Source organism: Penicillium angulare (assembly GCF_028827245.1).
Source record: "Penicillium angulare strain IBT 27051 chromosome Unknown utg000005l_segment0_segment0, whole genome shotgun sequence".
NCBI lineage: Eukaryota > Fungi > Ascomycota > Eurotiomycetes > Eurotiales > Aspergillaceae > Penicillium > Penicillium angulare.
Genome location: NW_026623164.1, coordinates 1,812,440 through 1,838,717, shown reverse-complemented (window position 1 = coordinate 1,838,717; position 26,278 = coordinate 1,812,440). Strand labels below are relative to the sequence as shown.

Below are 26,278 nucleotides of genomic sequence, written 5' to 3'. Positions count from 1 at the left end.
AATCAAAAAGGAACTTATAGATCCGACTATATAAAAGAATCGAAGGGAACATTGGTTTCAAAGAAGCTCTGGGCGAAACCTATTCCAGTCGCTCGGAGACGGCCTTGGAAACTGTCGCGATCTTCCTCGCCAGTCCAGCAATACTTATCCCGCTGAGAATGTCAAATAGTGCAATCTCAGCCTTTGCCTCAGTTAGAGCCCAGGTCCGGATGTCAACAGCCATCAGTGAGTCCACACCATATGTATGCAACGGCTTGCTTGCATCGATATTTCCGACATCAGTTTGCAAGCCGCGAGCAAGCCTCTCACACAAAGTCGCAGTGGTGACATCGCTCACATCCCGCAAAGATTGGCACTGGCTAAGTTTGAATTCCAGTGATTCCGTTTTCTCTTCGTTGGATTCTATGCCGTCCAAGTGTAGCTTGTTCAGAATTGCAAAGCGAGGGTCTTCAATATAGAAAGGCTTCTCAAGCTTTTCGCGATGTAGGATCCCTGCAGTTGGAAGACCAGAGATAATCTGAGACGGAATTGTGCTGTTCTTGAATGAGCCTGACATCGCGGCAATCATGATGGAGTGGAACTGTGGTTCGTTGATGCCAACAGTCTCCCACCTCTGAAGGTTGGAATGCCCACCTCGCTCGGCGACTAATCCAATTCCCAACATCAGACCAAGGTCCACACTGACGGCGGACAGGCCCTGGCGTCGTCGGTAAGCTGCCATACCATCTTGGAAAGTGTTGCCTGAGGAGTAGTTGGCTTGTCCTCGATTGCCAATGACACCAGCAATGGAACTGAGCATCACAAAGAACTTTAGACTGGTGGGGAGAAGCTCGTGCAACAGCTGCGTTCCTTGAACCTTGGGCCTGATACCATTGTTCCATTGCTCTAGGGTCATGTTTTCGAATAGTGCGTCGTTTAGCACTACTGCCGACTGAACGACACCTCGAATTGGGGGCATTTCCTCGGCGCACTGGCTCAAAATTTGTTTCATTCCTTGCTCATCAGACACGTCGCAGGCATATATCTGGACCCGGACGTTCTTGTCAGATAGTTCTAGTCTCAGGGCCGGCGCGAGGGGAGAGGCATCTCCTGAGCGGGAAATGCACGCGATATTCCGAGCTCCGTTCGACACGAGAAGCCTAGCCAGACTCCGACCTAATCCTCCAAGGCCACCAACCAAAAGATATGTGGCATCGGCCTCTAGCGATAGTGAATTGACAACATGTGTTGGGACAGAAATGCGGTCTTCTGGGCTAAATGTCATCACAACTTTGCCCATACTAGACTGGATATGTGCCTGCACAAAAGCTTCTGCAATGTTGGTCGATGAAACAATATTCAACCCGCGCAGACCCTTGATTGTCTGGCCAAAGAATGTCTCTGACAAGTTCGCAAGTGCTTGGTTCATAATTGAGGGGTTAGTTTGGATAAGCGTTTCCATATTCAAAACCGAATAGGAGGCCCCTCGCCTGAAAGGACCCATGTCCAAGAACGAAGAACCCGCCGCATCATCTTTAGTCATGGTATCAATAAACACACCAGAAGGCGCAATAGAGTGCCACATCTGACGTAAAGGCTCTCCCGTCAGAGAGATGTTGAGGACAATGTCGACGCCCTTTGTGTTCGTAAGGCGGGCAATAGCTTCGGTCAAATTGGAGTCGCCATCTCTGAGAATGTGTCGCATATTCACTCCAAGGCTTTCCACTGCTTGGCTCTCCCGAACCGTGCTAACAGTAGCAATGATGGTTGCGCCCTGCAGTAGGGCAAGCTGAACAACGGCCTGGCCAAGAGAACTGGCCGCAGACTGGACAAGGATCGTGTTGTTGGATTGAATGCGACCAACCACATGCAAGGCGTGGTACGCAATTGCGAAAGAAATTGGCCAAGAAGCAGCCTCTTCGAATGCAGTGACATCCGGTAGCAAGGCGCAACTTCCCTCGTTGACCCGGAAGAATGAGCTGTAAGGACCGGCTTCGATTGCGCACACACGGTTGCCCACCCTCAATTTCTCGCAACCTTTACCGACCTTGGAGACGACACCACTGAACTCTTTCAAAGAATGTGATTTTGAGTCTGTTACGTTGTGCTCACTGGAATCATGTTAGCTTCGACTGGCTTTAAGAGACAAAAAGGCGATCTTACTTGATGGAAATAGCCTTCACCTCAATCTCCACTTCGTCTGCACTTAGCTCCGCTTTGACTTTCTCGTCAATATCAAAGTAGAACAACTTGCTTGAATCATTGTGTGAAACAAGCTTCAATCCACTGGGAGCCTCTCCAAGCTGGACATATTCACGACCTTCGACATCGTTACTCGTTGCGATAAGCCCCGCGAGATCATCTCTTGGGACCCAGCGATTGATGCACAGCAGTCCATCCGTCTCGACATATTCGCGGTCGGAAGTCGATACGGTAGCAGTTTTGACAACAACATTTGCTGTCCGGTGGAAATTTGCTGTTTGCTCGAGATGGAGGTAGCGCAGATCAAGGTGAGGGTTTTCGTTCTGCAGCACACGCAAATACCCAACTGCCACCTGTAGCAAAGTATCATCACCCATAGAGACCCACATCAGACGAGCACTTTGCAGAGTCAGAGACTTTAGATGGTCAAACTCCTCTGGAGAGAACTTGGTCCAAATGGAGTCCTCCAACTCCACCAACGAGATCAGGGATTTGCCTTTCAACTTAGACAGCTCTGTAGTCCAAGGAAGAACGACGGCGTTCATTCCCCGGCTTGTCAGTTCAGACACAATAGTTTGACTGACTTCCTGAACTCGGTGGGAGGAAATTGTAGGCTCAAGGATGTAGAATGTCTCCGTAGCAAGTTCGCTTTCCAGTCGCGACTTGGAAACAAGCACGAGCGTGGGTGAATCCGACGTAGGATCAAAAGTAACCTCAGCCAGAAGCGAAAGAGACGGGTCGGCAAGGTTCAAATCGTACTTCCAGGGCCTAATTAAATCGTTAGTTGAGATTTTCGCGGTCGCATTTAGAGAAACTTGCAATGTATCGCTCCCGTCCTTTGCATCACTAAGTAATGCAACTCCTCCCATCTTCAAAGCCTTCTTCACCACAGCGCATACATCCTCTTTGTAGTCATCTCCTGAAACATCGATTGCTGTGATAATGAGATCGAATGATTCACTGTCAAAGGTCTCATTGGCCAATTTGGGTTTGAAGAGTTTAAAGTCCACACTGCCGCTAAATTCCTGTAACGTCTCATTGGCTTTATCGATCCATTCCGGGTCCGTGTGAGCCACGGTGTAGCTTGTGAAGTACCCGGCGGATCCTAAATCCGCTCTTAATACTGATAGCAGTTGACGAGTTAAGGTTTCGGTGCCTCCGATCTGCAGAACCGACAGATTGGGATTTTTGTGGGCGGCGAGGTCGGCAATCTAAAAATGGTCAGAAGATGTAAGATACATAGAAGCAAAAGAAAGCAAGAAAACGACCAAAAAAATGGAGAAACGACAGGTGAAACTTACAGCGCAGATAGAGTTCTCTAGAACCCTTTCTGTGTCGTCACCATTGGAGACGGTTTTATAATTGTCCACATTGCTGGGCCCTGGACTTCCCAATGCTTTGGAAAGATAGCTTTTCAATGCAGCCGCATCCATTGAGTCAATGTCTGGCTTCCATGCCAAGGTACCTAAGGGAGCCTTCAGATCGTTGGAAACAGTAGCCTCGCTAGAGGGAAGCTCGCGGCAACGCATTCCAGTAACTTGCACTTTCGGCTCCTCCCATGCAGAGTCCGACATGTATATATCAGCTAACAAGTCTCGCGGGCCATCCCGAACAACACTGGCAAAACCATTGAAATGAGTGTCAGGGTCTGATGTAAGGTTGGCCGAGATTACCAAACGATCGAAGGCAATGGGAACGGCTGCATTCGTGAAGTCCAGGCTTTCATCTCCCAAAGCCGCAAAAATGGAATGAAAAATAACATCGAGGGTGGAAGGGTGAATGAGATGCGGGCTCTGTGCCTTGCCTGGCATATGATTTTTCGTGTCTGGAACTTTGATCGTCGAGCAGCAGCGATTCTCGCCAGCCGAGATCTTCTGTAAGCCTTGGAAGCACTCGCCGTACTTGAACCCTGCCTTTCGCGTGGCCTCATAGAAATCCGTTGGCTCAATTTGCCGAGTGCTCACTGCTTTGGCCGCTGTATATTGGTCATTCACAGCCTCGGAAGCAATGGCTGAGCCCCAGGTCCAATCTTCGGGGCTCGTCGAGGCGTAATGAATAAACACGATACCGGCACTGTTTTCTTCAAGGGTGCCATTCTCAGGACAGCTATGAACAGCCCACTCCCAGCGACCGGTCCAAACATTGTTAGGGCGGCTTCGCTGCTGTCGGAATTGGAGGATGGTTTCCACTCCAAATTGATCGTCTGGGATCATAATAGCCTTTGTAATACGTATATCCTGCAGTTCAATTTTGTCGATTGTCTTTTCTGGATCTGCCATTTGTCGTGCTGCTTCCAATACCATTGCAACGGTGCCAGAGCCAGGGTACAGAATGCTCGAATGCACCACATGATCCCGAATCCATGGCTGCTCATTCACACGAACGAAGTTTCTCCAGCGCGGATCCTGTTCATTGAAATCAGCCATGGGCGCTCCGAGAAGGTCATGTCGGCCATGCTTTCGATGGTGGTAGTTCCTGCTGATGCGAGGTTCTGCCCAGAAAGTGAGAGAGTGATTCCATGGATAAGATGGGAGGTCGACGAGCGGTCTTGGCGTCCATCGTAACAAGTTGACTGCAGAGATATCAACACGAACACCTTGAAGAAGCAGCTCTCCAGATGCTGTGATTATTGCCTTGGCGTCATTATCTCCACGGATGAGAGCGGATTGATAAACCGTGTCCTTGATTCCGTGATGCTGCATAATCTGCCGGATCGGGCCTCTTAGTGCGCCATGTGGACCAACCTCTAACAGGATGTCAAAGGCCGACTCACTATCGCGTTGTCGGCGCCGCCGACGTGACGAGTCTTTCATCAAGGCTGCAGTGGCATCGGAGAACAACACTGGCGAGACTAAGTTCTTGACCCAGTAATCTGGACCTAGCTGAGCATGCTGAATCACGTCACCAGTAACGCTGGAAGCCATTTTGACGGGTGTGGAAGCTGGCTGATTAGGTTGAATGTGAGATATCAGTTTGAGATATCTGTCTGCGAGAAGCTTCATGTGATGCGAATGATAAGCATTTTCAACCTTCAGCTTTCGACAAAAGACGTTATCCGAAGCGAGGTTCAGCTGAAGCTCATCGATGCCGCTTTCATCCCCGGAGATAGTCACAGATGACGGCGAATTGACGCAAGCGACGTTAATTTTTCCCGCTTTGACTGTTTTGATGTAATCCTCGGCCTTCTCTTTAGAAAGGCCGGCCGCCATCATGGAACCCTTGACGTCTGGCGCCTCTATACATAGCTTGGAGCAAATATCTCCTCTCCAGTACGCGATACTCCAGGCATTCTCGCGGCTTAAGGCACCGTAACAGTATGCAGCCGCTATTTCACCACTGGAATGGCCTACAACACCTGTCGGCTCGATGTTCCAAGATTTGAGAAGATCCAACAACGCAATCTGAAGAATAGTACACACTGGCTGGCTAATCATTGCCAGCCCAACTCTGGAAGCAGATGGATCAAGTTTAAGCTCCTCAATAACAGACCAACCGCAACCAAGGGTTTCCTTCAGATATCTGTCGGCTTCACCAACGGCGGAAGAAAAGACAGGGTAATACATGAGCTCTAGGCCCATTCTGGCCCACTGTGCTCCTTGCCCAGTAAACACGAAAGCAAGTCGGGATTTCTCAGGCGAGCGGATGGTCCTTATGGAGCTAGTTGATGTGGCTTCAATAAGCTCTGTTATATTTGATGCTGTGCAATAAGTCTTCCACCCATGCTTTGATCTTCGGTTACTCAGGGTGTAGGAAAGGCGGTCCAGATAGAGGCTCTCTTCATCTTTGGAGATATCCAACGACTCTCGACAGATGGTGGCTGTGCAGTACAACCATACGTTTTAGGGCGGCCTCATCGGGTGCACTGAATACAAAAAGGCGATTGTGCTCACGGCCAATATCAGTTTCTTCTGAGCTGATACTCATCACCTCATCGTGAGTGATTTGAGCTTGGCTTAAAAATTGTTCCGTATTGTCCAAAATGACATGAGCATTTGTTCCGCCGTATCCAAAGGAGTTCACACTTGCTCGTTTGAGGCGGTTTTCTGGCCATGGAATGACCGAGGTGGGCACCCGAATCTTCCAAGAGGAGAATGGAATGCGCTTGTTGGGCTCATCAAAGTGGATGTTTGGTAGGATGCTTCCATTCTCAAGCATTAGAATACACTTTATCAACCCAGCGACCCCAGCCGCTCCCTCGAGGTGACCAATCTGCACAGCATAGGGATTAATAAACACGAATCAGGAAGCAATTCGAGTATAAGTCTACCGTGACGTACATTTGATTTCACCGATCCAATATAAAGCTCGTCTCCAGGCTCACGCACGGAACTGATTGTTTTGGCGACAGCGCCCAGCTCTAACGGATCTCCAGCTGCGGTACCAGTGCCCTATATTCAAAGTATTAGTGCTACTCATTTAATTGTATCCAGATAGACAGTCTTTACATGTGCTTCAAAATAAGAGGTGTCGGCAAAATCCAGCCCGGCTGCCTGATATGTTGACTTGATCAGGTTCATTTGAGCATCACTATTGGGTAATGTGATACCTGTCGTGTGACCATCCTGATTGACTCCGGTGCCTCTAATAACAGACCGAATGGTGTCGCCATCTCGCAAGGCATCGCTGAGGGGCTTCAAAATGACTGAGGCGATGCCCTCTCCACGCCCGTATCCCGTGACGCCTTCAGCAAACGACCTTGACAGACCGTCCTTGGATGTCATATGTAAGTTAGAGAGCCATAAGCTCAAATCGGGGCTTAATAGTAAATTCGCTCCACAAACGACAGCTACCTTTGACTCGCCGGCGCGAAGGCTTTGGCATGCAAGATGAAGTCCAACCAAACTGGATGAGCAAGCTGTGTCAAGCGTCATACTAGGACCCCGGAAGTCGTAGAACCAGGAGATACGGTTAGAGAGTAAAGAGAAACCCGTTCCTGTAATAGAATACATAGGCGCGGTTTCTGCATCACGCATAAGCATTTCATGGTAGTCGCGGGTGAAGCAACCCACATAGCAACTTGTGTCGCTCCCGGCCAGGTCTTCTACCGATAAACCGGCATTCTCAAGGCCCTCGTAGGTGACCTCTAACAGCATTCGTGCTGCTGGATCCATTGCCTTGGCCTCTTGAGCTGTGATGTTGAAGAAAGGAGCATCAAATGCTGCAGGATCTTGATCCAAGAAATGAGCACCCGATGAGCTCAACGTGTTCAGTTTACCGCCCTCCGCAGAGTGAAATGCATCTGAATTGTAGCGCTCGGAAGGTACCTTGCTAAAGGCAGCTTTAACGTTCGAGGATTGATGTTAGTAGTTTTTTCAGTCAAATGATGCAGACCGATACGTACACCTCTTGTTGTGCAATAACTCCCAAAATTTGGTAGAATCTGAGGCCCCCCCGGGGAACCGGGTGGCAAGGCCTACCACAGCAATTTCCGTGGAAGACGATAGTATTGACTCTGCAGGGATGGCCATGGTAAGTTTGTCGAAATATAAAAAGAAAAAGAAAATAAAACTTGAGTCCAAGATAGCAAGGCGAGAGTGAGGGGTTTGGAGACTCTCTTTATATCCGAGGGCAATAGACTGCAACCTCTTGAGATACCCCACTAAGTTATCGGCAGGAGTATTTAGCTAATGCCCTTGTGAACTAGCTCACAACATACTAGACCTGCTACTAGTACCTCGAGCTGTTGCCATTGCCGAATATGGGGGCCAACCAAATACGGGTCTACTCCATAGCCCCAGCTCCATATCTCATGAACACATTACCATGAAGATGGCAAACCTGCTTCTTTGATGGGCTAGTAGGGGAAGTGTCGTCGAATCCTGCAAAAGATAGTTTTTGAAAGTTTCCACTTCATAAACAGCCCCTGGGTTCCCTTCCCCAATAGGCCTGTGGTACTTGTATATTATCCACTCGGCTCCATTTGACACTATGTGCGACACTCTTCCACGCGAAACAGGTAAATAGTGCGCAATAAGATTGAGTACCAGTGGACACGCTCGTTTCCGGAATTTACACTAGATGTGGAGAGTCGAATCTATCTGGATATCGACACTAAAGCGGATTAAACTGCGACATGGCTACACCGCAGTCACACTAGCCATGTCCTTAGCTCACCCCACAACGGCAGAGTACGGAAATGATCTCCAGAGGGGCAACATGTCATCCCTTCCCGCACAGTGTCTCAGTGTCTTCTGAGTGTTTCTCGGCTTTGCGCACGTTGATAGATTAATAGATTGACAAGTCAAGGAAAAGATTCCGAGAAGCTTGTCTCATTCCGGGCGATTTTGAGATGCTGTATTTTCGGAGTTTCGCGTCACAGGATTCTTCAGACATTCCTGATCCTGCAAAACGTTATTTCAAGCATCGGAGCATCGTTCATAAATGCAACCGCCCCCTATCAATAGTGCAAAACAAGTACCTTGTTAGTGTTGAAAAAGCGGGCCAACGGTGCCGATTGGATTGTCGAATTGGGGGCCAAGGAGAGGCCAGAATGCAGGTGTCAGTTAGCTTATTGCAGAGCAAAGTGGGTCGCGGGTGCAGAGTCAGCTCCATTGTTTTTACTTTCTGCTAATCAAGCCAACTGCCGATCTGCACCGGCGTGCCGTAAGTCAACTCCACAGTATCCACCTACTAGAGCGTTAGTAGCGAAACAGACACCAAGCAATGGTTTGTTGAAAGTAAGCGAAGCCTCGATATCACCCCAAAACCCAATACCAAGGGTTTGGGGCTTTAGCCTCGAACTGATAATCAACGGTTCTATCGCTTTTGTGCTGGGGCCTTGTCGGGAAACTGGTCGGATTTCTGAGGTTGTTATTCTTGTTGTCGCTGCTGTTTACTCCTGTTCGCACACCACATAACATACAGTCACCATGCGTTTTCTTTGTCTACATGGCAAGGGAACTAACTCTGATATCTTCGAGGCGCAACTAGGTAAGTCATTTGCCTCATTCAAGATTTGTATCGGGATACCAGGCTTATGATTCTCGATGTCCCAGCTTCGCTTCGCAGCCGAATCTCCCGCGACCACACATTCGACTTCGTAGATGCTGAGGCCGATTGTCCACCGGCTCCCGGAGTCGACCAGTTTTATCCGGGTCCATACATTGGCTGGTTCCCAACGTATGAGCCTGCATCTGTGAAGGAAATTCAAGACACCATCAAGGAGATCATCGATGAGGATGGGCCATATGACGGGGTCATTGGGTTCTCCGAAGGTGCTGCTCTGGCTGCGAGTCTCTTGTTGTGTGACGAGCACTTCCAGCAAGATCCCATGTTCAAGGTCGGCATCTTTTTCAATAGCGTCATGGTATTTTCCCCGTCCGACGATATTGGGGTGAATATCAGGCAAAAACTCAAGAATCAGAAGGCGGAATTTTCTGGCTATCTTCATGGAATGAACAGTGACCCTAGTGATCCTGATAGCATTCCCGACATTTACGCCTTCACTACTGGCGTTCCCACTCGCATCTCCGTACCGACTTTGCATGTTATCGGCTCAGCGGATGTCTTCTCCGAGGACTCGCGAGAGTTGGCCAGATTGTGTCCAGACAAATCGCAAGTTCTGTTCCATGACGGTGGGCATGAATTCCCGAGGACAGAATCCTCACTGGATCGGTGCGGAGAGCTGTTTGAGACTGTGATTGCGCTGGCTTCAGTTGGTGGGGCATAGGTGTGTACTTGCGAGGCGGTGTATATAATACTCTACATGATGTTATTCCATAGTCTAGACAGTGTTTATGTTTGTGCCTCAGGCACCTATTGCCCCTTTTCCGTTTCGTCGCTCAGTTAGATTTCTCTCATCATTTACACACATTCTTCCATTCTTATTAACCATGTATACGCGAAATGCGGGAAATGACAGTTCAGAACTTAATATAATGTGAGGCGTTATTAGCAACATCCTGTGGCGTGACTGAAGGATTCGTCAACTTCGCGAAGTCAAATTCTATCAAACGGGCCGACCCACCCTGGAACCGCTACCTGGTGTACCCCTGGGACGATCATAAAACCCTTCTGCACTGTCGATCCTAGTTCATTGTTCATTCCCGAGAACTTTTCCTTGGCCTGTGTTCCAATACTACTTGGAGTTCATCTTGTTAAGGGGCCGTTTCCACATTTAACTCCTGATTCTACCGAGGTACGGAGGCCGACAGGCTCGAAGGTGGAGCGGAGCCTTCCCCTGAAAATACAGGCAGTTCTTCTCGCCTGCAACGTTTCCAAGCTTCACTGCCAAGTTTAATGGCAGAACCACTCAGTTAAACCGAATGTAGAAGGTGGCTTGGGGCTAGTGTTGGCCCCCGGCGCCCCACGCGTCGCACTCCATCGGGGGCTGGGGGGGGCAATTTTGCAACGGTTATCCAGGTCCAAACTCTACTGCAGGACACTTGGCAAGTGGAATAATATAAAATGACGCGAAACTTGAAGAATAGCAGACACGTCGCTACTTGGACGGACACAAAGAAGCACTCGGTGTCGTCTTCCTTTCCTTTCCTTTCACATTTTCTTATTCTTCTTTGTTGCAAAGCTGCTAGCACAATGGAACCCCCTTCTCCAAGCGCAGATCTATTACTGCCCGTTGCACTAGACCAGCGAGCTCGCAGCAACCCTCAGGGCGTCTGGGCCAGATTTCCTATTTCCGATAATACTTACAAAGATGGGTTTCGTATAGCCACAAACCATCAAGTAGCCAATGCAGTCAATCGCATAGCATGGCTACTTGAAGAGGAGCTAGGACGAGGAAAAGAATTCGAGACTGTCGCTTATATTGGGCCCAATGACTTACGATCCTATATTGTACTGCTGGCGGCGATTAAGGCCGGATATAAGGTACAGAGTCCTATTCCACGCTACCAGAATATTGACCCGGGCTGAAGATATTTCTAGGCATTTTTCCCCTCACCACGCAACAGTAATACAGCGCATGTCAATCTCCTTGAGCGGCTAAATTGCCAAACTCTGCTTTCGACTAGCCCGGAGCTGCCATGTGTTCCTCAAATTTTGCAGAATCATAGTCAACGGCAGATTCACATTCCCAGCCTCGTAGACCTCCTGAGTAGTGACAATGTCCCTCACCATGCTTATGAAAAGTCATTCGAGGAGGCCCAAGATGACCCTATTTTTGTTCTACATACCTCTGGCTCTACAGGTGCGGATCTCAACTCAACAAACCTTACTGGTGAATTTTTTTTAACATCGCGCGGACAGGAATACCCAAGCCACTTGTTTACACGAACGAGTTTACCAGTCGATTCGCAAATGCGATGTCGCTCCCAGCACCCAAGGGACACGTTTCCTTAGCAGAGAAATTTCTAAAAGGAAGCTTTTTTACTGTGCTCCCAGCATTTCATGTACGATTATGTTCATTTCCCGATTTATCTAGGACAAACTGGCTAATTTTGATATTCTCTAGGTTGCTGGTATTGGATTTTGTCTCATCGCGCCATCGTTCAGCGAGTGTATTCCAGTATTCCCTCTCCCAGGGAAGCCCCCTACCACAGATGGCTTTCTAGAGGCTGTCACACACGGCGATTTCGATTGGGCTTTTCTTCTGCCTAACATATTAGACGATCTGAGCCAAGACCCCTTGGCGCTTGAGATGGTGTCATCCAAGCTCGAGTATCTATATTACACGGGCGGCAGTCTTCCTCAGGTAGCTGGCGAAACTATTTCTGAGAGAATCCCGGTTCATCAATGCATGGGCTCAAGCGAGAAGGCCGGCCTCCCATTGATTCAACCAGAGGGTAGTCATTCTAAGGATGACTGGATGTACATCCAAGTTCATCCAGCTGTTCATGCCGAATTCCGCCACCGCTTTGAAGACTTACATGAGTTGGTGATTGTCAAAAACCAGGACTCTGAGCGATCCCAGCCGGTATTTACCCATTTTCCTGGATTGGATGAGTACGAGACGAGAGATTTGTTCAGTGCTCATCCGACTTTGGCGGACCGGTGGATGCATCGCGGTCGCATTGATGACATTGTGGTATTTAGCAATGGCGAGAAGACGAACCCCGTCACATTTGAACAAGAAGTGAGCCGTCATCCTGAAGTTCGCTCGGCTTTAGTGGCTGGCGACCGTCGATTTGAAGCATGCTTGCTTGTAGAACTCCAAGATCCGGGTCCCTATTCATCAGAAGAGCAAGCCCGGATTATCGAACGGATATGGCCGGCTGTGAAAGACGCCAATAGCCGATGTCCGGCTCACGCTCGTGTCTCGAGAGCGCGATTTATGTTCACTCATGCGACTATGCCTATGCCGCGTGCGGGGAAGGGCACAGTTCAAAGACAAGCTACTTTGGATTTATATTCGCCACTTATCGATGGTTTATACGAGACTAGAGGAGATGAGCCGACTATGTTGATCAAAAATTCAGTTGATCTATCCGATCTACATTCAGTTACTGAGACAGTTCGCAAACTTGTCTTGGACCTGACCGAGTGGAATGAGCTCCAAAACGACCAGGATTTCTTTACTTTAGGCATGGATTCCTTGCAAGTACTGCAGATTAGTCGGGAGCTCAAATCCCTAGGTCTAGAAAGTATCGCACCGAGCAGGGTCTACAATAATCCCTCTGTCGAACTGTTGGCGTTGAGCATTCTGCGCAATCACGGGCAGGCCTCTCCATGCAACGAAGATCCCGAACATAACCGACTTCAAGCAATGGCTTCAACTTTACAGGAATACGAAAACGAGATTGGTGAACTTCAAAAAGAATTTGGGAAAGCCGAACCTCGCCCGAACGCGCCTGACTCGGAGGTGGTAATTCTCACTGGTTCAACAGGCGCCGTGGGGTCGTACATTCTGCACGAAATTTTGCAAAACAAAGCGATATCTCACGTCTACTGCCTAAACAGAAACAGTGACTCCCGTGTTGTTCAAGAAACCCGCAATGCCCAGCGCGAAATCCCGGCCATATTCCCGGATGCTCAAGTTACATTCCTTGGAGTTGACCTGAGCAAACCAAAGCTCGGCCTCGAAAGCAGCGTTTATGATACAATGCTGTCAACGACCACTCAGATCATTCACAATGCCTGGCCCGTCAATTTCAATCAACAGCTTCATTCGTTTCAGCCAATCTTGGACGGTGTTTTTAATTTGATTTCTTTCGCCACCCGTGCCAAGTGGACCCCATCGTTGTTCTTCCTTTCCTCCATTACCGCCGTCGCTAACTACCACGATGTCCCCGGCGCAGAGGCCCAAGTTCCAGAGACCGTAGTGACGAATCTTGCTTGTCCCGGTCATATGGGATATGGCGAGAGCAAGTATCTGGCCGAGCGAATGCTCGACTATGCCGCTGTACACCTTAATATCAAGACCGGAGCCGCACGAGTGGGTCAGGTCGCTGGAACGGCGCAAAATCCTCGTGGGTGGAATCAACACGAGTGGTTCCCTAGTTTGGTAGTGAGCTCAAAGGCTCTGCGGGCCCTTCCCCTATCGCTTGGAGCCTTCGAGGATGCCTCCTGCAAGAGCGGACTGATGGATTCAGTGGATTGGGTTCCTATTGATCAGCTTGCATCCGTTCTTGTGGAGCTTTCCATGCATCTCTCGACTCAACCTGCTGCCGCGGGCATACAGATCTCTCACCCCCTCAACCCGCATCCCAGACAGTGGAAGACTATTGCGCCTGTTGTTGCATCGACTATCCAAGCAACTCTGGCAGCGTCGCACGGCGGTGACTCTGTAGACTCAGAGATCCGGCTGGTGAACTACGCTGAATGGCTGGATCTGTTGCGATCTAGCTCCAATCGCCTTGAAACGGGTGATAAAATTCTAATTCTCCGTGAAGTCCCAGCTATTAAACTGTTGGAGTTTTTCGAAGAAAGCCTTGTGCTTAAGCTCACGGATCAAGCCCCTCGACAGTTGCTCGTTGATCATGCTCTTAAGGTTAGCCATTCGCTGCGATCCTTAGAGTCTATTCGTGATGAGTGGGTTGAGGGATGGGTGCGTGGTTGGATGCCATAATCACGACGAGTCTGTTATATTTTATTATGCGGCTTGCCAGTCGCTCGAAGGAAGACCCTACCTTTTTTATACCATGTTTCAAAAATGTAATTGCGTAATCATGTATATCAGAGCGTGAAGCCTGAAGTGAAATCGACCCAGGCGAGCGCCGAAGGGAGAAGGGTTTTCAGGGTTGCATTCATGTGGAAGAGATCTAGTTAAATATAAGATGGAACTTGATGAAGATAACATTCTGTCCACTTCAGTGGCGTCGATGAAGACCCTTTCTCAAACCGCAGCAGATTTATACTCATCGTACTCGTATATTGCTATTATGACTTGACCTTGGAATCTGCGGGTAAATCTTTAAGCCGATAGTGGGTCCAAAGTTCAAATTCGGGGATCGATTTTTCATTATCCTCTACCAATATGTTATATTTTCTTTTATCGCCTAGGACATGCAGAAATTTGCATCCAGGAATTCAACGCCCGTATTTGGATACAGCGATACAGAAATAGTACCTAAATGTCCTGCAATCGTGAACTAATGAACCTTAAACTAGTTCTCGTACCAGTATTCCTCGTCCATAGGGATTAGTGACAATATTGGTTGTACTAGTCATTATCCCGCGTAACGCTGTCCCATATTCTAGATATAGATCGTGCGGGTATATCAAGTCACCATGCACGATTGGTTCAAACATCTCTTCCTTTCCTTTTCATCACTCTATTTCTACCACGGTTCACCCCTAATCAGCGGTATGTCTTCCGACTACAGACTTTACAATTATACACCATCGGTAGCTGCCGTGGCCATCCTCGTCATCATTTCGTCGCCGCCACCTACAGTCAACAAGAACAAACCAAACGTATAAAAAATAAAAACATACAACAGTCAGGATTCGCATGTGGTCACCCACCATACTACTAACTGACCGGCGTGTGGCTTAAGTACGGCTGAGCGGACGGGAAGCCCTGTTCTCCACACCCTGTGGTCGTATGTAATAATCATATCTGATCAAAGAAATTATATAGAGACATATTGTCTACGAAGACTTAGAACTTGCTGAAGATGTTCCAACGAACGTTCCATGGTGAGTACCCATTACACCACTTCAGCGGGTCCACAAGCTTGGTCCATTCTTGGGCCAATAAAGTATTATTTGTTAATAAAAAATCTATACACTGGCAACTAGAGTATACCCTAGACAATTCGCAAGATTTCTCTATACTAGTATGATCTTGGATACTTCACTCTTCAACTTCAAGTTGTTTATCCTAGAAGAATGTATATATATATATATATAAAATGTTAAATTCCTATACTCCGAACCCTGATTTTGTTTCTTTCTTTCCAAGGTTCTTGCTTGCTTTTTTTTGTCCCTACCCCTTCCTTGAAAAATATGACTGACTGGTCTAAATGCACTTGCATGAGCGCTCCCCTCCAACACCACAAATCAATTACGCAGCTACTCCTGTCAGTAAAGCAGACTACTGAACTTTAACGCAATGTGCCGCGTCAAACGATGTAACCAGTCACATGGACGAACCTGGAAGGGGAATATCTGCAAGTTATGTAAGAAGGACAGGGCGGTCGGTCAAATTTGATAGGTGTTTAATAGGTCAATTACTGGAACTTTCTGCCCAATAAGTGATGAATTCTCAACATACCACTCCAGCAGTTACCTTATAAACTAGATTATAACTTACCACCAACGCTCTAGATCTGCATACTTCGAAAACAATACGCCAGCGGTAAGTACTGGAGAATGCTTACCCATAAGCACCACCTCCCCCAGGTCCTGCTTCATCATTATTCTCCAAAGCCTTCTACTCAATCTATCTTCAATTTATAATAACCCAAATCCCACTACGTGCTCTTGGCATAGTGTCGCCCAAAAGTCAGTATTAGGTTGAAAGCTGCGATTCTCTCGATTCTCTCGATTCTCTTATACGGCCTATAGTCAAACTCCTTGAAAGTCATGGTCTCTACGAAGCACCGAAAAACGCCTTTCCAGATACCAGACTATTGGCAGTGCAGAAATGGAAAACGCGCATCCCATTTACCTTTGTCATTAACAACAATGAATATGATTTTGATTTGAGTCACAACTAGGACGAAGAGAAAAACTATCCACTTATGATAATAGTCAGCCCCAGCGGCTCTGGAAAGGCCTATCAGGCCAGTCTGGGTACACGCAATACAGTCAACAACGAAATCATCCGTCTTCACGATGCAAATGACTTTGAAGGTTTTCTCCCCTTTTCGAGGATCATACATCAACAACACCGCCCTGCTATCCTTATCCGCGAGGCTTGAAGTATGTTTAGGTTGGCGGTGGGCGAGGAAAGGTACATCCTGTGCATCGGCCATAGACATAGTTGCGATTGAACCCAGCCGCCTGGGAACCATGATTGCCTCCACACTCGATTGTTTTTCGAGTTTTGATGACTCTTCGGCAAGATGGGACACCACATAGCTTGATTTCCTAGGTGCGCATCTAAGTCCTACAGTTAGCGCAATTCCTTCACGCCTCAATTTCCTGCCACTTACATTGGTAAATTGGTCGAGTATTCAATATGTGCAAGTCCTGGAAACATATGGTTTTTAAATGCTTTAAGTGCAATCGGTTAACTCCTCCATCTAAATCAGCCTTTTAAGTACGCGCACGCTGCAATTCTTGTTTTCCATTAGTTTGTCACAAAAGCTGGCTTCATTACTCGACACGTTTGAATCCACACCGCTCTCCCAAACCTTCCCTCCAGACCAAAGCAAAGATCTAGTGACCCAAAATGCCAAATGCTACACTTGATTCTTCGACAATTGTCATCTATTGGCAGCAGCTTAGAGCTTGCTTGTCAACTTAACTGATGGACTGCACATTGATTCATTCGCGTTATCTGCATTACATTCTAAGATGGATATAATGATAGCTATACGAGGAATACAAAGCAAAGTTTATATCGGGGACCCTCCTGACTGGAAGCAACATGGGATCAAAATGAGATCAAGATGGCGCTACACTAAGATGTATGGCCAACATAAAGCCATCCTCGGACCCAAGACAGCGATCGGATCCGAGGACAACACCATGTCTGATAAGATAGGGGCCCGATAAGATAAGATCTTTATCTACAGGCATTGGGACAATGTAGAATGTGAAGAGCAGGGCTTCATATTAGGTCATCTTCTGTCAAGAATATCATAATTGATTGTAAGTTTGAGCTATATCAGTGGAGCATGAGGGTAGTACCTAAAGATATACTGGCCGAGACGAAGAGCATGTTGACGTCTAATGCAAACCTTCCGAACTTCCCAAGCGGAGTCAGGATTTCAATCGAGTGTTACGCATGGAATATTAAACGGCCATCTTAAAACCATCGAAGTATGTAGCCATGGTTTCATTCATGAGGAAATGTTAAATTGAAAATTACGAACGAGATCAGCAATCTGTGTAGTTCCATACTCTAGACAAATAAAACGCCCAATGAAACAAAACAAGAAAGATCGAAAAGAAAGCGTCGTCGATCAGGGGCTTGGAGAGACGACGGGAGAACATAGCTGAAAGAAAACAGGTGAAGGTGAAGGTACAGCACATGCTAATCTATTTGAGAAAGCCCATCGATTTCCAGGATGCCACATAGGCGCGCGCGATGTCATCACTTACAGGGCCTTCAGCGGCCATGACGGCCGAGTGCTTTTTCGCTTTCTGAGTGTCAAGAATTATGCCACCGCAAGACATGCGCTCAAAGTGACCATCAAGGAAGTCCACGATGCGAGCAGCCGTATTCTCGTCAGTCGATAGTGGCGAGCGGCGCACAAGTTTGATCCAGTCAGCATGGGGGATAACATTCTGCGGAGGAATGCCGAGAGCTGCGGAAAGAACGAGTGACATACTCTCCCAAGGCTGACCGACCGGGTTGTCAATGTGGTATGCAGAGTAGGCCGGTTCGCTGTCATTTTCTAGTTTCAACAGGTCGACCATAACAGCTGCGCTGCGGTCGACTGGTAGCCATTGCAGGGTGCCGCGGAAATCGGGGAATGCGCGTAGAGCCTGCGAACTCTTAATGAGAAATGCAAAGTGCTCGACTGGGTTCCAGAAGCCACTGTGACTGGAGCCAGCTATTTGACCGGGCCGCGTGACGGTAGCTCGGAAAAGATGCGGGTATCGGTGTAGGGTCTGGTCAAGCATACGCTCGTGCACCCACTTACCATCGGTGTAGCCACCAGGCATGACAGCACTTATAGGTACACGATCTTCAGCGATGCGTGGGCCAGAAGATGTATCAGCTAAACCGACTACGCCGATCGAGGATACAAATTGGAAGCCAATGCGTGTATTTGGATTTCTCAGAGCCATCTCCCTCGCCAAGTCCAGCAGATTGCGCATTGTACGCATTTGGGGGTCAAATGCTTTGATGGGACGCGTGCCACTCATAGGCCAAGCATTGTGCACAATGTGGGTGACATTTGCGGTCAGCCAGGCGTATTCTTGAGTTGAGAGGCCGAGCTGTGACTTGGCAGTGTCAGTATCGTAAATTCTCAGCTTCTTTTGGGCGTTGGATGAGAGAGTAATGCCCCTAGAGGAAAAAGCTTCAGACTGGCGTCGATCGCCTGGGACTGTAGAGTGACGGTTCATGCAGACAACAGTGGAAACATCGGGGCGCTCCGCCAAGCTCTGCACAAGGTGAGCACCAAGGCTACCGGTTCCGCCGGTGACAATCACTACAGCTGGGGAAAGGGTGTGAGAGGCAGCTATAGTTGCAGAATCAAGAGGTGGCGTCACCCAACCATCGGTGAAAGAGGCGACAAGTCGTTCGGCCTCAGCTTCGCGGGCGACTACATCGCCTCTATCAATCGCTTCGATGGTTTGCTGAGGTTCGATCCTTGCCGGGAGACGAGACTCTTGTGGTCCCGCAGCCAAGGCAATGATAACCTTCTGGAAGGCATTCTCTGGTCGATTACCGTCGGTCCAATCGACATGACCAAAGCCGGCGGCGTGGAGAGTGTGCTCCCAGTGTTCGGCAGGGACAACAGCATGTGTACGACCGTCATCGAATAGCCACCAGCCTTCAAGAAGACCGAACACAATGTCCACAAAGGGTAGACTTTCAGTCATTTCCAAGACCATGAGGAGGCCATCAGGACGCAGCGCCAGTCTTGTGTTTTTTGTGGATACAAGCAAGCTATGGGTGGCGTGAATGGCATTGCTAGCCAGAACTATGTGCTGTCCTCGGATATCCTCAGCTGGAGCCTTTTCGATGTCGTGGACAGCGAATCGCATAAACGGATACTCCTTGGCAAATTTCCGACGGGCGTTGGCCACCATGGATGGTGAAAGGTCCGTAAACGTATACTCAACAGGGCGGCCTAGGGATGCCGGCAGCGGAGCCATCACATTTGTTGTGCCGCCAGTTCCACCGCCCATTTCAAGAACTTTCAAGGTCTCGTTACCTTGGCTGAGGCGGCTGGATAATCGAGTAATAACATCTGCCATCTGGTGATAGTGCATGCGATTGAAGGCATAATCGCAATACATGGCCTTCACCAGCTGACGACCTTCGGCGCTACCAAATATAACACGGATCCCGTCGGTAGTACCGGTGAGTACACCAGAAAGATGATTACCAGCATAGTTCGCAAGGCGATTCGGGATGGCGGACTCTGGGTGTGCGGCAACTATTTCCGCAAGCAGGGCAGTGCTGCTTTTGCGCGGCACCGCATTGTGCGTACGCGTTATTTGCTTTGTGGTTGGGTCAACATCTATCAAACGAGCATCATGCTCAAGGAATTCGTAAATAAAGTCCATCATGCGAGTATGCTGTGGCAAAAAAGGGACCCGATCCAACACTTGTCCTGGACTGGCGGTTCGTAGGGGGGGACCCGAGCTTGTCGAAAGCCTCGACGACCAAGGCCGTGCAGAGTCTGTTGCTTCCAGACAGACTAACATTGGCTATATCGGCGAGTTTAAATTCACGAATCTTGTCATCAGTCGTCAGTTTCACCTGGCCAAAGCACTCAAGGATGTCGGAGCGCGATATGGTAAGATCGCGATCCCGGAAGGAAGGAACGGTTGGGAGTGAGACATGCTTGAAAAAAGCAGCCGCCGCTTCTGGGTCAGGCGTGGAGAGATCAGAAATAGTGTTACCGTCCTCCTCTCCTGACGACGTATTTTCTGCAGAAGTATCACTGTTGGTGTCACTTATCTCTTGCTCAACGAGATTGTCACCGATGTCCTCTCCAAGCTTGCGTAGCGCATTAGAGACACAGGCAACAAATTGGCGGAGACTAGTGGCCTCCATCATTTCGTGTTGGTCGAGGGTGCAATTGAATGTGGTTTCGACTTCGCGAGCTAGCTCCATGCCCATCAGCGAGTCGATACCTAGATCGGCCATCTCGCTGGCCAGAGTCATCTCACTGGCTTCGACACCGGAGACGTTAGCTACCAGGTTGCGCACGTCTTCGGTGATGACTCGGCTTGTGCTCTTAGCTTTGATCAAAATGGTAGTGTTGTCTTGAGTAGGGGCTGCGATTGCGATTGAAGGGGTAGGTGCAACAACAGTAGTGGTAGTTGGTGTGATCGAAGCCGGCTTTCTAAGGAATGCTTGATTCGTGGTGAAGCGCGAGAGAATCTTACTCATTGAAGCCTTGGAGACACGCGCATACCGCAGGCCTAACATGACGTCGGTCAGGGTACCTGTGGCGGCATCGAAGATAAAGACATCTGTCGTGTATGCCTTCTCCAAATGGCGCGCGTGTCGTGCGAGGACATGCCAGACGCCGGGGCCATTCTCCTGGCCGGAAATTTCTATCCGAGCCTTGGGAGATCGCATGACCAGCTCACAGCCAGTGGCAATAAACATATCCGTTGATGGTAGTTCATCAGTCAACAGATTCACATAAATGCCAGCAACTTGGCCAAAAGAGTCGCTCATCGGGACATCAAGCCAAGTCTGACCCTCATGACGTTTATGGACGACACCAGCACTCTCGCCAAGGTGCCCGACAACATATTTAACGCCACGATAGACCGGGCCGAAGTCAACAACCTCATTGAATGCGCGGTACACATTGCGACCGTGCAAAACTTCAACATCGCCATCGTCGAGATTGAGTTTGAGCAAGGATTGGCACTGTGAATGGCTAATCAGCCGCTCGTAGCGAGCAAACTCTTGCAAAAAGGAAGAATCAGTTGGGGCGCGCATGTGCATCACGGCCTCGGCGTGGGGTTGGGAATCGCCGTTGCTACCAACACTGTGTAGTTTGAAGTTCCATCTGGCCTCAGTACTGTCGAGTGGGGACAAATCCATGTAGAAAGCACGGGTCGAGTCGGCACAAACTGGTGCGTGACTAATGAGATCCTGCACCGTGGGTGAATAACCAGATGCCCGCCAATCAGAGTTGAGGCTAAAGAGAGCCTCGATGGCCATATCAATCTCGAGGGTGGCCGGGCAGATTGGCGCTGTTTGGGCAATAACGTGAGATGCAAAAAGGCGTTGGTAGGCATCGGAGTCGGTATTGATACGAAAACGCGCCAGCTTCTTGCTCTTTTCGGCTACTTGATAACCGATGAAGGTCCAGGTAGACAGGCTTTGTTCGCCATCAACTTGAGCGACAGAAGATTTACCTACGGAATACCCTCCAGCCTCGATCATAGCCTGGGCTGCCTTGGTGACAAGCTCCGTCGGCGACTTGACGTCCAGCCAATGACGCGACTTCTCGAACTGATACGGTGGTAACAACAACTGTTTGTATTCCTGAGCTTGAGAAGGATGATGCAGCCAGAAGGATACACGCAAGCCTTGCTTCCACAGTGCGACTGTAGCATCCGTTAGTCCATCGAGGCCCTTGTCAGTGTTATTTATTGAGACCGCCCTGAAAGCAAGTTTGTTGGGATCGGCAGAAGTAGTCTGGGCCAAAGCACGGCTCGCCATAACGGTGATTGTCGAGTTGGAGCCAGCTTCGAGGAAGATAGCTTCTGGATGTTTCTTCGATAGTCGCTGGATAGCACGGTTAAAGAAGACAGGTTGGCGCATGTGGGACGGCACAAACGTCCAGTCCAGTGGGGCTGTCGATTCATTCTCAGTTGTCCGTTCAATGGGGATAACTGATTGCTTGAAAGTAAGAGTTTTGCCGACTTTTCCGAGTCCACCGAGGAGCCTCTCAACAAGAACAGAGTGAAACGCGTTGGTCACATTCAGGCGCTTGCTTTTGATGCCGACTGATGAAAATTTACTATTCTCAGCGAGTGTTGCAGCCACAGCATCAATATCCTGAGTAGTACCGGCCAGTGTAAAGCTGCGAGGGCCGTTGTAGCAGGCGATACACGCGGAGCCATCACTTGTGAGATTGGTCAGTTCGAGCAGATCATGTACAAGTAACTCATCGGCCTGAACGGCCATCATTGCCCCTGAATCCGGTCCCCAGGCATCACGAACCAGCTTCGCGCGTCCAGCAACCAGTCGCACTGTATCCTCAAGACTTAACACCCCGGCCACACACAGCGCAGTGATCTCGCCAAAACTGTATCCTACAACCGAGACAACCTTCGAGTCTAGCCCGCAGTCCATCCATGAACGGGCGCTTGCATACTGCATGGCAAATAGTGCTATTTGGAGCTGAACCACGTCTGTGATTGGCTCGCGCGAGAATATGGCAGGGAAAATGCTTGAAAAACCAGCCGCCTTCACAGCCGCATCGCACGCAGCCAAGTGTTGGCGCAGAATAGTTATCCCTTCGTATAGCACGGGGTCTAAACCGACAAATTTCGACTCTTGGCCGCCGAAGCAAAGGACAACTGGGCGCTCCGTCCTCGATACCGTAATACCGCTGACTGCAGCCGTTTCCTTTGTAGCCACGGCGGCTTGTGCAAGCTTTTCTTGTAGCTCCTCCAGGCACTTGCAGCTGAAGATCAAGCCTTGCGCTAGACCAGGATTGGATTGTCGGGCTAAGTTGAATGCGATGTCAGACAAAGTGGCTTTTTTGTCTCCAGCATGACAGTGGAGGTACTGGGCAAGCGTTTTGCTATATGTGGCGACGCTGCGACTGTCGAACCCAGGGATCCAGAAAGGTTGCGGAGCTGTTGTCTCAGCCAACAAGCGATTTTGTACGGTCGGATTGTTCGCTGAGTAGTCCAACACCAGACTAGCGTTAGAACCACACGCACCATAGTTGTTCAGTAAAGCAGTCTTGTGCTCAGACGACCACGGTCGTAGTGTAGTCACCACCTCCATCATATCGGTCGGCGACGCATTGATATTTGGATTGATACGCTTGAAACTGGCCTGTGGAGGAATGAAGCCGTCCCGCATCATCATAAGCACTTTCACCAGTGCGACCACTCCAGATGCGCCTTCGGTATGGCCAACATGACCTTTAACTGAGCCAACGGCCACATTCTTGTCGCGCTTTGGGCTAGCTATCGCCAGCTTGACACTGTCATACTCCGCCGGATCACCAACTGCTGTACCAGTGCCATGAGCCTCGACTAAAGAAATCTCGGCCGGGTCGACACCAGCCTTGCGAATCACATCTTTGAATAACTGTGACAACGACGGTACATTCGGTACAAAAAGGGGCGTGACATTCAGATTCTGGTAAACTGCTGTAGCTCGGATCGTTCCCAGTATTGTGTTACCTGCTGCCTTTGCGTCAGATAGTTTCTTAAGGAAAACAAACGCGACCCCTTCCGCTCGGCAGTATCCGTCGGCATCGGCGTCAAATGGTTTGCACTGCCCTGTGGGACTTAGGAAGCTACCAGCCCCGAGATTCTGCATCCACTGCATACTGGTCATGATATTGGCACCACCAACCAGCGCTGCTGTCGCGTCTCCAGTAAGGATATTACGACAAGCTGTGTGAACAGCTACAGTAGACGACGAGCATGCCGTATCAAACGTCATCGCCGGGCCTGTCCATCCGAAGAAGTGGGCGATTCGGCCTGTAATGAAACTTCGCAGGCCACCGGTGGCTGTAAATGCGCTCGGCTCATGACAGGCAATATTCTGTTAATAATCAACACCACAGACACCAAGATAGCAGCCAATGTGTTCTTTGGGGTTCTTTGGCTTGGGTTCGGTGAAGTATCCCGACTGCTCTACGGTCTGATAAGCCGCCTGGAGGGACAGCCGGCATTGTGGGTCCATAGCCTGCGACTCGCGCGGGCTACGTTTGAAAAACTTATGGTCGAATGCATCCGCGTCGCGTACGAAGTCACCATAGTACTTCTTCCCTTTCAGGCCTGCTGCGTCACGGAACAGCATATCCTGCATCATACGGTCGGGGGTGATCATTTCGTGCTGCGACTGGCCCGTCTTGAGCATGTTCGCGAACTCCTCCACATCGTCGGCGCCAGAAACTTTTATGGACATTCCTACAATGGCGATGGCTTCTTCGGTGTCTTTCTCAGTCTCTGTGAACTCCGATGAGCTTTTCCCAGCCGACAAACCCGTTGGATTGCCGTGCTTGTCTCCATTCGCCGAGTCTTTGGAATTCGTTGACACCAACGAAGCTTTTTCAACCCTGTGGCTCTCAATTTGACCCTCGAGCTCTTCATAGTATACGTGCTTCCATCCAAATTTCCGCATAATGGTTGGTGGAATACACCGGTCTAGTCCGAATGCCACCAGTGAGATTTCGGATGCTGACGGCGACGACGACTGCAGCTTAGAGACTGTCCCAGCCCACTTGAACTGCTGGGTTAAGATCGCTCGCAGAACCATTCCAGTGAGATCAATTTCATCTAACTGTATTTGCCTCCCATCTGCTGAATTGTTGTACGTCGGAAGTGCTAGTTGATCTGCGGTGGTCGGAAACTGGAGCTGGTCTTTGTACAGTTGGCTGTGGCACATCTCGATCAACGCCTCTGTATGTCGCTTCCGCTCTGCTCCTGGTGCATGCAGATGACCCTTGAATGCCAATGGGACCGCTGTCACACCGGCTGCCCGAAGCTTCCGCAGTAATGTTGGCGCTAGACGCTCCGAGGTTGTCAATGTGGCGCGTGCCTCATCAAAAAGCACTGAGATATACGCGTCTGGTGATAGCGACGACACGATTCTGACCATATCATCAATTTGCTTGGTCCCGCTACGCCACGCCAGTCCGAAGGATATGGAGCCTCCTTTGCCTGCAGCTTTGTCCCTGGCCTCTCGCACATCCACGAGTGCCGCCATCAGCATGCCGAGACGAAGTGCGACTGCACCATATTTTTCAAATTCACTCCGATCATGGGAGCTCGCCGCCGCTACCGCAGCAATCAGACCGGCGCAGAAACCCAGCGTCTCAATCGGGCGAGTAGTCTGCTGTTGTTGTCGAACAAGCTCTGCTTGGGGATCCTTGAATTCAACATGCCCCAGCCGGAATTCCAGATACCGCCAATACTGGTCGAGTTGGATAACCACCATGAGCGGACCAATCAAAATATTGGGAAGCTCCTCTTCCTGGCCGATCAAATCGTCGGGCGAGATACCGTTTCGCAGCCATGAGTCCAAGTCGCGTAGAATCTCTGGTCCTTTTATAACGCCGGATGCCTCGGGAATGTGCTTAACCAAGGCTTCCCAGTATACTGGCAGGTCGGCGACAGTTTCTAGGATCCATTTTGCGTTGTGTCCGGTAAGAAATTGGTTTACTGACTTCTGCAGTGATTTCTTGCTCTGTGTGCCGATATGACCCCCAAATACCAAGGTTGTTGCCTTCAGTGCATCTGCTGCTGAAGGAGATACATGAGGGCTTGACATTGTACTTGGATGTATGTGTAGTTCAATCCTACACCGGGAATTACTAAGTCAAACAATTGGTTTTCAACCCGAGGCTTTGTATGTCACTTGTATATTTGGACTAACAGCCGAACTATATCCAAACCGATATCTTCTACAAGAGGCTCATATGGCGGTTTACACGTTGGGGCCTTCGCTGATTCGTCTAGAATTTCCTCCAGATACGCAATCACGCCTCGGACGGACTTGTCCGTCTTTCACTCGATGATAGGGCTAAGGCTGATTCTCGCGGAACTTTCATGCCTGAAGATTTTATCGCGCTTGATATTTTACCCGAAATACCATTCGAAACATTTGACGACTGAGGTTCCGAATCCCTTCCCCTCATATGTAATCCTGGTATGGACTGTCAGCCATGCGGAGAATAGTAAACTCCACCTC

General features: G+C 49.3%; 4 protein-coding genes across 4 annotated transcripts; 2 read left to right on the top strand and 2 right to left on the bottom strand.

The window, feature by feature from the left end:
- Positions 1-79: 79 nt before the first annotated feature.
- N7478_008032 (type I polyketide synthase) lies at positions 80-7,649 on the bottom strand (the record flags this gene model as incomplete). Its single annotated transcript, XM_056924246.1, is given in 7 exon segments — positions 80-2,042; positions 2,143-3,392; positions 3,483-5,998; positions 6,018-6,390; positions 6,459-6,569; positions 6,627-7,459; positions 7,523-7,649. 7 exon segments carry the CDS (start codon positions 7,647-7,649, stop codon positions 80-82), a joined length of 7,173 nt encoding a protein of 2,390 aa, XP_056776972.1.
- Positions 7,650-9,050: 1,401 nt separating this feature from the next.
- On the top strand, positions 9,051-9,850 carry N7478_008031 (EF-hand calcium-binding domain protein; the record flags this gene model as incomplete). Its single annotated transcript, XM_056924245.1, has 2 exons — positions 9,051-9,111; positions 9,177-9,850. The coding sequence occupies 2 exons, from the start codon at positions 9,051-9,053 to the stop codon at positions 9,848-9,850; spliced, it is 735 nt and encodes a 244-aa protein (XP_056776971.1).
- An 866-nt stretch (positions 9,851-10,716) lies between these two features.
- Positions 10,717-14,143, top strand: N7478_008030 (NRPS-like enzyme; the record flags this gene model as incomplete). Its single annotated transcript, XM_056924244.1, has 4 exons — positions 10,717-11,007; positions 11,065-11,326; positions 11,386-11,528; positions 11,591-14,143. 4 exons carry the CDS (start codon positions 10,717-10,719, stop codon positions 14,141-14,143), a joined length of 3,249 nt encoding a protein of 1,082 aa, XP_056776970.1.
- Positions 14,144-17,727: 3,584 nt separating this feature from the next.
- N7478_008029 (putative polyketide synthase) lies at positions 17,728-25,858 on the bottom strand (the record flags this gene model as incomplete). Its single annotated transcript, XM_056924243.1, has 3 exons — positions 17,728-19,944; positions 19,973-24,127; positions 24,152-25,858. 3 exons carry the CDS (start codon positions 25,856-25,858, stop codon positions 17,728-17,730), a joined length of 8,079 nt encoding a protein of 2,692 aa, XP_056776969.1.
- Positions 25,859-26,278: the final 420 nt, after the last annotated feature.